The 16303-nt window shown below is 37.5% G+C and overlaps 1 protein-coding gene across 1 annotated transcript in view; it reads right to left on the minus strand.

Moving 5' to 3' along the window:
• Nucleotides 1–16303, minus strand: part of kdm2ab (lysine (K)-specific demethylase 2Ab) — a 99631-nt gene that overhangs the window by 55258 nt on the left and 28070 nt on the right. Inside the window, exons 2-4 of the mRNA XM_028812285.2 lie at nucleotides 3940–4078; nucleotides 3619–3697; nucleotides 1504–1550 (exon numbers count right to left, since the gene is read on the minus strand). Of these exons, the coding sequence (XP_028668118.1) occupies nucleotides 1504–1550; nucleotides 3619–3697; nucleotides 3940–4078 (265 nt within the window). The remainder of the gene's footprint in view (nucleotides 1–1503; nucleotides 1551–3618; nucleotides 3698–3939; nucleotides 4079–16303) is intronic.

The raw sequence follows: 16303 nt of genomic DNA on the forward strand, positions 1-16303 counted from the left end.
TTGGGTAACCCAGTCATAAACACAAAACATGCCAAATACATGTATTTTTGCTAAAACGTAATTTCAACCATTTCTGGATAATCAGGTGCACAACAATAAAGTGTGCCCAAATGAAACTGAGCTTCTGAATTGATCTGCTGCTGCTCCTCATTCATCAGCCAGGAGTCTGTCCAAAAATAACTCATTTATTGGCTACCATAGTGATTCACAGGATATCAACAATGTAAAGCATGGTCTGATGCATGTATAAAATTTCGAGTTAGAAGTGTAAATAAGCAAAGAAACACACTACCAGATAGAAAGTATGCTTAAAAAGTGTGAAAATCATTGAATAATCTCAAAGTACTGTGACTGTGATTTACTGCTAGGAACATTAATCAGACACAACATTAACATTTACGTAAAATTGTTTAGGTCCTCCGGGTGCCACTGAAACAGCTCTGATCCATCAAGACATGGACTTCACAAGACCTCTGAAGGTGTACTACAGTCACATTTTTTAACTAAAGATAGGACTTTTGGCCAAAGTATTGGGTGAAAGGAGCATCTTCAAATCAAAAGAGTGACCCCATGTGAAAGGGCTCCAGGTTGTGGGCTACTTTCACGTTAACAGAGGAATGCTGATTCAAGAGAATATGAATGTATGTTTGACAGAAAAATTCCACTATCTGACTTAGATGTAACAAGGAAACATTGCTTTTCTTTAAATTTGATTCAGTTTTTCAACAAACCAGTATGAAAATAAATGCACAAGTGTGCTAGTCAAACATTTGTGAATTTCCCTTGGGATTAATAAAGTATCTATCTATCGAATCAATTCAAAAATAATTTAGTGAAAATGTGTGCGTTTTGCACATTTCGAGTATTTGGCTGGATGATTTCATGTAGATTATGCAACGTGAGTAACAAGATTTATTTTTTTTCCCCCCATGGACGCTTTAATATTGTTTGCCATTTCCAGCATTGGCCATCATTCACTTGCATTGAAGCATAAATTGTATTAGCTTCATTTTGTACGAAAACATGACATTTAATTTTTTTTTTCTTGGCCATCACTACAAAGAACACTGAGTAAGTAACATTTACAAAAAATGTAGGTGGAATATTCCTTTAACATGCTGTAAATTACACAATTTACTCTCTGCCTTTTGTTCACAATCAATACTCCTTCCAAACAAGACAATGTGTTGCATCACTAGCTATTTGTCAGTCATTTAAAAACAAAATCAACTAAATTACTTTAAAATCAAACACTGTGCATTTTAACAGCACAATAACATTTTTGGATTTTTAATTAGGATACTATTATCAGAATGTGCCAAATGAAAGCAATAAGGTGACCTACTGCTAGAATTTTGTAAGAATTGGTTGGAAGTATAAATATGAGCCCTTGAAAAATACCAGCAGATGGTTTCTAACATGTCCAGTATCAAAGTAGCTAAAAATGCTCTATCACCTTTACGCTGTTCATCATATTTGTAGTAATGAGTTGGGTAAACTTACCAACAAAATACTTTACATCATTCACACTGAAGTCTTGGCCAGGCATCCTGCAAACGAAAAACAATGTTTAGCTTTGCTATTTATTTCATAAAAGACATTAAACAAAAAATTATGTTGGCAGAGTGGACAACAAACTAATACCACATGGTTATTCAAGAGAATATGAATGTACAGTGGTGTGAAAAACTATTTGCCCCCTTCCTGATTTCTTATTCTTTTGCATGTTTGTCACACAAAATGTTTCTGATCATCAAACACATTTAACCATTAGTCAAATATAACACAAGTAAACACAAAATGCAGTTTTTAAATGGTGGTTTTTATTATTTAGGGAGAAAAAAAAATCCAAACCTACAGGGCCCTGTGTGAAAAAGTAATTGCCCCCTGAACCTAATAACTGGTTGGGCCACCCTTAGCAGCAATAACTGCAATCAAGCGTTTGCGATAACTTGCAATGAGTCTTTTACAGCACTCTGGAGGAATTTTGGCCCACTCATCTTTGCAAAATTGTTGTAATTCAGCTTTATTTGAGGGTTTTCTAGCATGAACCGCCTTTTTAAGGTCATGCCATAGCATCTCAATTGGATTCAGGTCAGGACTTTGACTAGGCCACTCCAAAGTCTTCATTTTGTTTTTCTTCAGCCATTCAGAGGTGGATTTGCTGGTGTGTTTTGGGTCATTGTCCTGTTGCAGCACCCAAGATCGCTTCAGCTTGAGTTGACGAACAGATGGCCGGACATTCTCCTTCAGGATTTTTTGGTAGACAGTAGAATTCATGGTTCCATCTATCACAGCAAGCCTTCCAGGTCCTGAAGCAGCAAAACAACCCCAGACCATCACACTACCACCACCATATTTTACTGTTGGTATGATGTTCTTTTTCTGAAATGCTGTGTTCCTTTTACGCCAGATGTAACGGGACATTTGCCTTCCAAAAAGTTCAACTTTTGTCTCATCAGTCCACAAGGTATTTTCCCAAAAGTCTTGGCAATCATTGAGATGTTTCTTAGCAAAATTGAGACGAGCCCTAATGTTCTTTTTGCTTAACAGTGGTTTGCGTCTTGGAAATCTGCCATGCAGGCCGTTTTTGCCCAGTCTCTTTCTTATGGTGGAGTCGTGAACACTGACCTTAATTGAGGCAAGTGAGGCCTGCAGTTCTTTAGACGTTGTCCTGGGGTCTTTTGTGACCTCTCGGATGAGTCGTCTCTGCGCTCTTGGGGTAATTTTGGTCGGCCGGCCACTCCTGGGAAGGTTCACCACTGTTCCATGTTTTTGCCATTTGTGGATAATGGCTCTCACTGTGGTTCGCTGGAGTCCCAAAGCTTTAGAAATGGCTTTATAACCTTTACCAGACTGATAGATCTCAATTACTTCTGTTCTCATTTGTTCCTGAATTTCTTTGGATCTTGGCATGATGTCTAGCTTTTGAGGTGCTTTTGGTCTACTTCTCTGTGTCAGGCAGCTCCTATTTAAGTGATTTCTTGATTGAAACAGGTGTGGCAGTAATCAGGCCTGGGGGTGGCTACGGAAATTGAACTCAGGTGTGATACACCACAGTTAGGTTTTCACACAGGGCCATGTAGGTTTGGATTTTTTTTCTCCCTAAATAATAAAAACCATCATTTAAAAACTGCATTTTGTGTTTACTTGTGTTATATTTGACTAATGGTTAAATGTGTTTGATGATCAGAAACATTTTGTGTGACAAACATGCAAAAGAATAAGAAATCAGGAAGGGGGCAAATAGTTTTTCACACCACTGTATGTTTGACAGAAAAATTCCACTATCTGACTTAGATGTAACAAGGAAACATTGCTTTTCTTTAAATTTGATTCAGTTTTTCAACAAACCAGTATGAGAATAAATGCACAAGTGTGCTAGTCAAACATTGTTCTCATTCTATGCAGTTTCCTAGCCTTAATTATTACAGCCATGCTGTCTCATTTACTAAAACAAGTAACGTGTTATGTATCACAATCTGTTCCAAATGATTTGCAACATACTATAAAACTAATAGCAGCACAGGAAAATATATATTCATTAAATTCATGTCATTCTTAATTTTTTTGGGAAGGGGGGCTAGGGGATATCACTGTACATGTAGTATTACTTACTTTAGTCCCAGGCCCTCAGAATTTGTGAATACTAAAGGTGTTCGGAGCCCTTCTCTCTGTATGTACTCAATGCTGAAGTCTGTATAAAAAAAATAAGTAATGAGAAACAATAAAACTACAAACAGAACAAATAAGATCTCTGTCCGACAGCCTTGTCCCGGTCACTGCATGGTGATATTAAAGCAAATATCCCAAAAATTACACTCGCATTCCAAAGACAAAGTAGTAGAAAAAGATGGGAGTGTACTGGCCTTTTTTTCTAGTAGAGTTGGGTCAAGCTTAATAAGTTTATAAAGAATCAGAAATTTAAAAGTAGCTGACCTTTGCCTTCCATAACATGGACAAAGTTGGCAGCGTAGTTGTTACTAAGAAGTTTGTCTTCCAGGTCAAAGGTTCTCTTTCCTTCAATTTCATCATCTGATATTCCATCGTCCTGGTAGCGGCGTCGGGTGCCAGAACGCTGACAACAGAAAAAACAAAACATACAGTAATTTTGTTGCCTTAAAATTACTATTGCAAAAATACAAATATCACATGCTAAGATGAGCAGCTAAACATCATTACAGCTTTTCCCTAGAAAGCTTCCCCTTGCTGTGCAATTTTTGGTTTATTCTTTTTAAAGAAAAAGCAAAACCACTGGAGTCCTTACCAATTAAAAAAAAAAAAAAAATCAATTTCAGTAAAACGTAGAATTTTTTAAAAACACTAAATAATTGTTTAATGCAATAATAATATGATAACCCTAGCCAACCCGCAGTGTAGCATACGCCGCATAATTATGTATTGATGGGTGAACACTTCCTGAAAGACACAGTTGTCCAAATGGGGTGGGTTTGAGGATACGACTGTAAGTGAATGCAAAAATGGAACTCTGGAGAGAGGGCGGGGAAGCGGGCCCGAGAGGTTTCGAGTCCTAACCGTCCAACGACGGGTCGGCACAACCGGTAACGATCCTTCTGCAGGTTCACCTACAGAACCCGTGCTAGGACATTTACATCCTCTAGATAGGCAAGTTCGATCGTCAGACGCCCATTCCGCCCCTGCCATTCTAGTCTGCCAATTTCTTAAGTCATCTCTTAGTCATCGTTCAGTACGCACTGCCTGCTCATGTGTCCCCCCCCAACTCCTCACCAGAATTGCTTTCGTCTGTGTACAGTCCACATGCACTTGTGAGTCACGTTGACTGTTCATTTTCCACACACCGCCTCAGTCGCATGCACCTGTGAGCCACGTTTGGGCCGGGCGAGGTTTCCCGTGTTGAGTCAAATTAAGCCACAGGCTCCACACCTGGTGGTGCCCTTCCGTCAATTCCTTTCAGTTTCAGCTTTGCAACCATACTCACCCCGGAACCCAAAGACTTTGGTTACCCGGTTGGCTGCCCGGCGGGTCATGGGAATAACGCCGCCGGATCTCTAGTTGGCATCGTGTATGGTCGGAACTACGACGGTATGTGATCTTCTTCGAACCTCCGACTTTCGTTCTTGATTAATGAACACATTCTTGGCAAATGCTTTCGCTCTCACTCAATGGTCGGCTGTTTAGTGAATTGTTGGTGGGCGGGGCTCTGTGAGTTGGCAGGCGTGGCTGTCTTGCGTGCGTCTTGCTTGCCATGGACTTAGTGAATCTATAATAATAAAAGGCAAAGCCCTCACTGACTGACTCACTCACTCACTGACTGACTGACTGACTCATCACTAATTCTCCAACTTCCCGTGTAGGTGGAAGGCTGAAATTTGGCAGGCTCATTCCTTACAGCTTACTTACAAAAGTTAGGCAGGTTTCATTTCGAAATTCAAAGCGTAATGGTCATAACTGGAACATATTTTTTGTCCATACACTGTAATGGAGGAGGCGGAGTCACGTATCGCGTCATCACGCCTCCTACGTAATCACGTGAACTAAAAACAAGGAAGAGATTTACAGCACGAGTCACACGCGGGAACGAAGGTAAAAGACGTTAATTTTTGACTGTCTTTTAATACTGTGTAAGCATACATATTAACACATGTGCAATTAAACGTGTGCATTTACGGGGTGATTTCTCAGGCTTAAAAGCTCACCTTTTATCAAACGCGGGAACAAAGGTAACTGACGTTGTTCACTGTCTTTTAATACTGTGTAACCATACATATTAACACATGTGCAATTAAACGTGTGCATTTACGGGGTGATTTCTCAGGCTTAAAAGCTCGCCTTTTACTAAAAAGGTAAATGCAAAACTATTTTCAATCAGTTTATTGAAACGCTCCCGTTAAGGATTGCAATAACATATTCGCGAGAGAAAAGAACGAAGTAGGGGGAAATGGAGGAAGAGCCGCGAACAGCAAAAAATTAATTAAACAATTGAGAACGGAGCGACTTAAGCATACAAGCATGTTCATAAGGGAAACAAAGCACGGTGTAAAACGTAAGTTTAAATTAAGTTTATAGAAACGCTCCCGCTGTGGATTGCAATAACATATTCGCGAGATAAAACTTTAATGAGAAGACACGAGGTATAAACGAACCACACGCCGTGGCGCAACGTTAGGGGCAACAGTTTCAACCATTCTATGATCTGCTTCTCGCAACTGAAAGACGGCACATGGCGGATGTTAGCCGACTTGCTGACCGCAACGTTAGGGGCTTCAGCTATGGCGCTGACGCCACATCTCAGTGCCAACACTTTGCAGACTGTACTTAAAAGACACGCCCTCCTCACTGGACAGTTAAAAACACCAATCAAACTAACGATGACATCAAGTATTACCCAATCAAAAGTAGGAAAGGAGGCATCTTCATAAAATGCGTGTGGGATGATTTGCATGAGACGCTGCTTTAAAAAAAAAATTATAAAAAAAATACGGGATAAATCCCGTCCAGTATTGATTCAAAACGGGACGCGCAATTTCATTCTCAAACGCGGCACCATTCCGTATCTTAAAGGACGGGTGGCAACCCTACAGTGCCAGGTAACCACCCATACAATCACATTGTGATTCAGACTAGGAATGCAATGAATGTAATTACCCCAATCTACATACAAGGCGAAAGTCTTGCAACATTCAAAGATGATGGTTTGGGATAAGTACACCATACAACATAAAAGAGCTTATAAAGCCTTGAACCGAAAAAAGCAAGATCTCAGAGATCGTAAAAAAAAAAATAGGAGGTAATGTCGTTTTACTCGCTGTAGATTTTAGTCAAACATTACCAGTTATTCCACGAGGGAGACCAGCAGATCAACTCAACGCGTGTTTAAAATCCATGCTTCTCCCACGTTCGGTTATATGTCGCGTGTTCTCGGGTAGGTGCACCAAAAAATTTATACATTTAAGCATGTAATGGGCAAACAAAAAATGAGGTATACCCGAAGGCACTGCAGTAGTACTTAATGTAACTTTACATCTTAAATGTTAATGTTTTACTGTTTAATAATTTATACGCTTCTTATATGTTGTTCAAATTCTTTTATCAAAATACCACTGACAGCGCAATGCACGATAACATGGAGTGAATACACCATACGCATCCGCACACGGCTGCCCTGCTGTGCGCAGATAGGAGTTGATTCTACAATAAAATAAAATAAACATAAAAAGATAGTAGACGTGACGTACTATATGTGTACCACATTTGAAGTGTATAGGTGAAACGGTTTGCGACGTACAGGTCATTTAAAATCCTGGACAGACACACAAATTGCCACGGTAGCAAATTACAGAAGAACATTTTACTGTTTAATAATTTATATTTATATGAAATGTGCTTCTTACATATTACTTCATATTCTCATATGATAATGATGTTAATGTTTATATTGATTTCTGTGTTATTAAAACTGCATGTATGTGTGTATATGTATATATATGTATATATATATATATATATATATATATATATATACTAGCAAAATACCCGCGCTTCGCAGCGGAGAAGTAGTGTGTTAAAGAGGTTATGAAAAAAAAAGGAAACATTTTAAAAATAACGTAACATGATTGTCAATGAAAGCCCGTTTCAGTCAGTAAGTCTTATGTGTGTGTTTATGTATGTGTGTATATATATGTAGATGTGTATATGTAGATATGTATATATATGTATATGTATATAAATGTTTATGTGTGTGTGTATATTTTATATATATATATATATATATATATATATATATATATATATATATATATATATAAAAAAGACAGCAACAGTTATAACAATGACAACACAATTACATTGACAATCATGTTACGTTATTTTTAAAATGTTTCCTTTTTTTTTCATAACCTCTTTAACACACTACTTCTCCGCTGCGAAGCGCGGGTATTTTACTAGTATGTATATATATGTGTATATGTATATGTATATATATGTTTATATGTGTGTGTGTGTATTTTATATATATAAAACACAGCAACACTCATAACAATGACAACACAATTACATTGACAATCATGTTACGTTATTTTTAAAATGTTTCCTTTTTTTTCATAACCTCTTTAACACACTACTTCTCCGCTGCGAAGCGCGGGTATTTTGCTAGTTATATATATATATATATATATATATATATATATAAATAAATATATATATAAATGATGTTATGAGTTATCCTCAGTTATAATTTGCCAGCCAAATAAGAGATAATTTGCTTGAGATGACGTTTCACAGAGAGTACCACAAAAAAATAATTATGTCTCCAAGGAAGACGCAGCAAAAAACATACAACATGAGAGTAAACCATGTTTAGAGAGGTCTAGATGTCCTCCTCACTTCATTCTGTTTCGCTCTGCAGCAACCTTTCATCACTAGGAGCGTAGTTTCTTGCAGTTCAATTGCTGCAGCAACTGTACAGAGATTTGAGCACTCTAGTTATACATTTTTCAAGCTAAAATTTAATTTTTTTAATGATTTAGACAAATAAGTTCTAGGCTTTGAAAACAAAGGAACGTTTAGCATCATTGCTAACCCTTGTCTGAGAAACACAGTGTAAAATATACAGCCTGAAGCTACATAGGGACCACAATCTGCAATACTGATGGGGACAACACTGATTCATGATTACTCATGGAGATCTGGTGACATTTTTATATTTTTTAAAACTGGAAGAAGTAATAGAAGCCAGAAACATCTCAGATCAAGCGGATTGATCTTGTTAGCTGCTGTAGCACATTGTTTAATGTACTGTACATTCCTTAAAGTGGTCTTGGTCTTCCTAGGTTCTCCCTCTTGCCTTCCACAAGAAAAACATGCACATGTTACAGCGTAGCCAAATATACTTCACAGGACATATTCTGATAAAGTGTATACAAACAGAGCAGAGTGCAATAATTAAACTGAAGCTTCAGAAAAGGGCAATCAGGAACATTTTTGTCTTGGGCTGAAAGCACAGTAGGTGGGCAAGTGGATGCTAAAAACTTCCAAAGGCTCTTAAAGTAAACGCTACAGTATGGGGCTCAAAGGCAACTAGAGACTCCCCCCACCATTTGTAATTCTCATCCCAGTTACACACATTATCTGAATATCTGAGCGGATTACTTTCAACTTATTCTGTAATTTGTAAGGCTTTGTTCCATTGCCCCCAAGACCATCACTATAAGGTGCTTAGGGTGACTTTTGTTAGTTTTCAAATAATGCTTCACGTAAGAATACAAGCCTCCAAGGCAAGTAATGTTGCTGCCAGTTGGTCGCCTAAGCGATTACCAATGCTGCACTATGAATTTCCCCTTTTCTAAGTGAGCTCACTACACCAAGGGGGTAGTTTGCAATAGCTGCTAGTGGGTCATCAATGACAATGGTCAAATGCGTAAGAATTAGCTATGTGGAGTAGCATCAATCAAAAAACCCTTAAATGGCCTTCCAATTGACAGAAAACATGAGATCCTGTGAAATAATAACAATAAATACAACAAAAAATGTACGATTGATGCCGATTTTGACAATTTCTAGAATATTACCCTAAAGTTTTCCTACGGCCCTTGACAGCACGTTTAGCCTCAACTTGGTCAGCGCACGATTGGCACACGATTGTACTCAGTCACACTTTGACCAATTTAGGACCACCAATAACCTAACAAGACCCCTAATATTAAAACAGTGAGGTGACAGTACTAGCAACTAGGGTTGTGGAGTTGGAGTTGAGGAGTCAGAGACAACTTTGGGTACCTGGAGTTGGAGTCGGCAAAAATGTACCGACTCCGACTCCTAATAAATTTAAATTGTAATGAAAAAAATACAGCAAGTTCAAATGTCCCATTTCACAAACAATAGTCATATGTTCTTCTCTGATGTAAGAATAAAGCCCAGTGCATGGTTGTGTTACTACTAGTGTGACGTTCAGATGAGCTATTATAGAACCTGACATTCACATATCATAATCTGGATTATGGTACATTACAAAAAGCATTTTCATTTTATTTCAGATATAATGTATTTAACAAGTTCATTTGAGTATAAACAAGTGTAATGATGTAGGTGGAGGTGTGTGCTACGGCCTGATGTGTGTTCAGGGGTTCTTGTCTTTTGTTTAAACTGGCCAATACGGTAGAGAGTCAGCTTCCTAGCCAGTAGTTCTGTGGTTAAATGACGACATGTATGTTGCCTTCCTTCAATCAACATGGAAAATACATTAGCATATTAAATATAGTCGGAGTCAGAAGTACCGGAAACCAAGGCTTCGGAGTTAGAGTCGGAGTCGAAGGATTTATCTACCAACTCCACAGCCCTGAGACTGCAACTACACCACCCATCAACAAAAACATCTGTGCCCATATTTTGGAAGAAGAGATGCTCAATCTGAAAAAAAGCAGGTGGGGAAAATGTCTTATGAGACCAAAGAAGTCCCCCTCTGAAAGCAGTTATATTAGCTGACAAGCCTTTACAGTAGACAGTGGAATTACACCACCTTACAACATTTGCAACAGAGAATACAATGTTCAATCTACTTCACAACTGTTTATTGGTAGTTCCTAACTGATTAGAACTTGCAAGTCTCCTAATAATTGGACATTCATGACCATTCTTAAGTCTAAAGAATCTTTTAGCATACCTTTTCTTAGAATTTAGAGAAGGAAGCAAGCTGATGTCACAGTCAGTTCACTGACTCAAATCTGTAATCTTCATTGGTGGGGATACGGGGGGGTTGGGAGACTCTTGGCTCTTTTCAGTAGAAGTCTCTCTCGATTTGAAAATTTCACGTGTTAGGCGCATTTAAGGAAACCACAAAACATATATGTGGTCTTGAAAACCACAGATTTTTTCCGGTATTTGATTGTAGCCAATACTCAAAACTATAATTGCTGCTATCAGCCACACACTTTAGGGTGTATAGTATAGATACTTTTGCAGTTATGAAAAAATCATTAAGCATGAAACTTATTGGTGCTGTTACAGCAATCATTTGATTTCATACCTAATTGTTTAATGCAGGGGTCTGCAACCTTCACTATCAAAAGAGCCATTTTGCTCCCTCTTGCTCCAAAGAAAAATAGTCTGGAGCCGCAAAACATAACACAGCTTATAAACTTTTAAAAGTTTTAATCTTTTTTTAGATTTTACATGTTACAACCACGGAATACAACAAACAGAAGTGCAGTGTGCATGTGTAGGCCTACTTTGAAATAAATGTAACTGAACTCTGCAGGCCTATTTGAGTCCTTCCTATACATGTATAAAATTAAAATAAAAACTAGCCCACTTTAATATAAATAAAACATTTAGCTGTAGCTTAGCAGCTTTAAAAAAGTAAACATAAAATTCCATTTCAGTGTGCTCTCATCCTCTTCAGGTTTCCCTCTCAGCCAGCAATCAACTGAAGCACCTGAACATACAAAAAAACCTACATCAGCTCCGGGTCTGAAATAAATGTGTGTTTTTTTTTGTTTTTTTAAATATTAGCCTATTAAATGCTATTGTTCTCACCTGTTTAATGTGACTTCTGTTTCTGAAGTTCGCTGCAGATCATCTCTAGCACTTTGAGCTACTTTTTGTATGAAAATGTGCTATATAAATAAATGTTGTTGTTGTTCTATGTCGGGGCTATACGATGTGACTTTGACCTTCACACAGGACTGCAGGCTCATGTGTGAGGTGGGAGAGATATTTGGACTTTATGAAGTTCATTCTTGAGAAAACTTGTTCACATAAGTATGTTGAGCCAAAGATGGACAGGACTCCAAATGCATATTTTTTCATGTTCATATATGTTTCGGGAATGGCACTCCATGTATTGAAAACAAGTTTGTCGGGTTTGGGGAGGTTTTCAATATCAGTCCATTTGTGCTCTTTAGCGAGAGTAGCCTTCTGACGGGCGACTTCTTCAAGATCCGCTGTCAGGCATTTGAACTTGGACACCCATAAATCTTTATCCGCTATGCGGCCAGTTCAATTTCTAGATCGGGCTTACTTACTCCTGTGAATGCGGATGTGTTCAGCAGGGATGGGTCGATGTCCAGGGAAGGAGAGAGTGTTTTTTTTCTTTCTGAACTCACTGAATCTTTCTCTAAATGCAGCTTGCATTGCAATAATTGTACAGTGGAAATAATCACAATTTATGTGAATGTTCACTGCTTTGAACTCTCTCAGGGAGGGGAAGTGAGAGAGTGTACCTTTCTGTACATCTCTGGCAAACACTGTCATCATGCGCTCAAACACCAAAACATTTAAAGTCAGAGAATAGATGCTCTGATATTTTTATGAACGATTCTTTCATGTATTCTCCGTCTGTGAACGGCTTACCCCTCCTTACGATCTCTTGAGCTGCCACAAAACTAGCAGCTGTAGTTGATTGTGGAGAAGTGATCCACTTTTTGAAAGTATGTTTGCTCTGTTCAGCTTTCCGTTGCAGTTCCGAAATTGCTCTCTTTCGCTCATCTTCACTTGGGTATTTTTCAGTGAATGCTGAGTGCTTGTTTCGAAAATGTCTTTCAACGTTACATTTTTTGTTGTTCGATAATTTATCGCCACATATTAAGCACACCGGTAAGCCAGCGTCGTTGGCGGTGAAGGCAAATGCTTCTGTCCACGCAGAATTAAACTCTCTGTTCTCTTCTGGGATTTTTCATTTTTGGGATTTATTCATGGTTAGTGCAGGGGTCGCACACTCCAGAAGCCACCTGCAGGTAAAGGCGAGGGCTATAGACGTAGATGTGACGCATATTTTAGTTGACAAATTATAAATAAAAATAAAAATTAGATGTTAAAGTGTGTAACAGTAGTAGTAGTAAATAAACATTATATATATTACATATATTATATACAAATTAAATTAAGAAATTGCCGTTATTTTTTTGTCAAGGCCAAAAGGAGCCATTACAAGGAGGCTGAAGAGCCGCGGGTTGCCGACCCCTGGTTTAATGCAAGATACTTCAATATTTGAAATCTCTCATTTATGGGGAGTAACAATGCAAAAATAAAGCTTAACTCATTTGCCTGATCAAATAGTATACCCCCTGCCCTGGCCCGCCCCCATTCTCCATCTAGAGCTGGTTCTACAATACCAGGGTAGACATAACAATGAGGGTAAATTAAAGACTGATCTTAATAGAATGTTACCACTTAACCAAACATACATTTGAAGGTGTTTAATTCAGCCTCCTTGATGGAGTCAATGCTTAAAGATGCCAAGGGAAAAGGGTATTTAAAAAAAAAAAAAAAAAATCACACACACCACACAATGGAGTTATGCATCTTGAAAAATAACCCTTGCAAACTAAATTCCATGCATAATATGAAGCATAATTAAAGTAAGATTTGACAAGATGTTTTTAAATATTTCCACGTTTCAGTTTCAGGGTGCAACTCTGAAAAATCCTACATAGTTGAATAATATTTAATGTCAAATCATGAGAAAAAGCTAGGGGTGGACACTCAATCATGATGAATTATATAATATTATATCCACTTACATTACCTGAAGTTATTATGCAGAAGGAACACCGAGAGCTCCAAAGGCAAGTAGACCTGACCCAACTGTTTAGTCATATTACGTTCTCCTCCTTGCTAATGTTTAGAATTAATTTCAAATACTACTAATGGTATATCTGTAGTACTAGGGTGTTGTACCGTGTTAGCCATTATGAATGTAGAGAAAAGCCAAGCAAAATGACACCTTTTATTGGCTAACTAGAAAGATTACAATATGCAAGCTTTCGAGGCAACTCAGGCCCCTTCTTGCCTGAAGAAGGGGCCTGAGTTGCCTCGAAAGCTTGCATATTGTAATCTTTCTAGTTAGCCAATAAAAGGTGTCATTTTGCTTGGCTTTTCTCTACTAATGGTATATAAAGCCTTAAATAATTTTGCTCATCCCTATATTTTGGAATGTCCATCTCTCTCCATTCTAAGCCATAACCTTAGATCTTCTGATTATGGACTGCTTATTATTCCAAGGGCTAAGCATAAAAAAAGTGGCGAAGTGGCCTTTTGCAATTATGAACGAAAATCTGGATTACCAATAGAGATACACCAGGCTAGCACCATGGAACATTAAAATAAATAAAAAGACACTAAGTTTGGCTTACTAGTACCTACATCTTAATGGTTCTCTTAATGGATTTCATATGCAAAGAATTATTCAGGGATATGCAATCATTACTTATCTCTACATTTCTCTGCTTTCTTTTCCAGTTGTCACTGGTGACACTTTGTGCCATCACCACCTGTTTGAGGCCCTGTGCAGTTACCTGTGATGCTCGAATGATCGCAGATAACCCATTGTATTGAATCATCTGGAACAAAGCCCAGAAGCAATGAAGAATTACTTGAGAACATTTAAGTTAGGTATAACATCCAGTGAGGCATGGGTGGTCTTTGGCCTTGAAATCCCTACAGTTTTTTTTTTTTTAGCTTCTTTCTGTCATCAGATTCATCTTTAGAAACTTACAATATGACATTATATATAAGGACTCTATTTTTCTACTAATTATAGATCTATGATATGTATGCTTCTACTGTTTTACTTTTTGTTACTTACTATTATTCTTACCTAACTGAATTAGTTTTTCTTTTCTTGTAACTCTTTGTTTGAAAATAAAGCACTTTGAGCTACATCCTGATTATGACAATGTACTACAGAAGTTGTCATTGTTGATGCACAGTTTGGCAGGTGCTAGTTTTAACTTTTATCTTTGTACATTCATTTGATCTATGCTATAGTAAAACAATGCATTACATGTAAGTACTTTAACAAGAATCCTAGTTTTGAAGAAAGCCCCTAACATCTGTCAAAAACACAAAATGCTTTGTAATTTTTAGTTCTCACGATCTACCAAGATATTACACACTTTGACAATGGCTCCAGTAGAGGCAGGTAATTAAGAAAGAATAATTCCTGCCACTGGATTTATCAGTTGTGAATGTGCACCACGTGTAAAACGCATGTTACATTAATAAAATCTGAAAAATTGCTCTATTCCAAAAGCAAAAAAAATCAAGCTTTTTCATTTGCACCGACATATAAAGCTTAATCGGTTTAAATACAGCATAGCAAATATACAATTGTAAGCAAACATTAATATGGGGCTCGCAAGATTAAGCAATAAAAGTTATGCAGTGTTTCTTCTACAATTAAAATGTTGACCAGCAGCCTAGATGGGTTTCCCCTTGAATCTGGAAGGGTGTAGTAGATTAAGGCATTGTAGAACCCAAATCTCAAGCCAAAAATAAATAAATAGAGAGAGAGAGAGAGAGAGAGAGAAGAGAACACATTGTTACAAGAGTGTCTGCATGTTTTCTGGAACTCAAAAACAACCTTATAAGCAATCAAACACCACAGTTCACCTAAGGTGACAGCTCCAGCGACTGAGGAGTAGTGAGATGTCCACAACTGCAGCCCTTAATTTAAGTCTTTTGTGTAAAACCCAATGCTAATTGCTTTTGAAGTGTAAATCTGATGCTACCTTTTATAACATGATTTTTGTAACAAAAGAAAAAAAAAATAGTTGCACAAACTTTATATTACAGATGTCATAAGTATCCTTTAACAAATGAAGCAACAGTCATACTTACAGTCTAAAAGATTTGCAGTATGTTTTACTTTTTAAGAAAAATTACATTATAAAAAATTTAAAAAGGGATGAAATAAAAGACCCAACTGTATTTGATAACTTGAAGAGTGTCAAATTTTCAAATACAGTAGCTATGCACGTTTAAAAACAACATGGAAAACGTTTAAAAGGGTTATAATTTTTAAATTTGTCCATTTGGGTGGAGTGGTGGCTCTGAGGCTAAAGATCTATGCTGGTATCCCGAAGGTTGCTGGTTCAAATCCCCGTCACTGCCAAAAGTGATCCTACTCTGCTGGGTCCTTGAGCAATACCCTTAACCTCTAATTGCTCCAGGGGTGCTGTACAATGGCTGACCCTGTGCTCTGACCCTAAGGGGTATGCGAAAGCTAACAAATTCCTAATACAAGAAATTGTATAAGGTTAAATAAAGAACAAAAAAAAAAAACGTGTCTAAAAAATTTTTGGCATGAGAAAAATTAAATGAACTCATTATTATAGGGTCATAATTGTCACATGTACAAAGTACAGTGACATTCTTGCTTGCATATGTTAAGCCAGTTGCAACACAATTACATACCATTAATGTAATAAAACAGACATTTGTTAATTAACACTAGGTCTTTTTGTTGGTAAGGTGCATTTTCTCCTTTAACTGTATTAAGCAATTAAACCCAGCACTTGGAATACAGATATGTTGATATTTATTTAAA

Source organism: Erpetoichthys calabaricus, chromosome 10 (genome assembly GCF_900747795.2).
Source record: "Erpetoichthys calabaricus chromosome 10, fErpCal1.3, whole genome shotgun sequence".
NCBI lineage: Eukaryota > Metazoa > Chordata > Cladistia > Polypteriformes > Polypteridae > Erpetoichthys > Erpetoichthys calabaricus.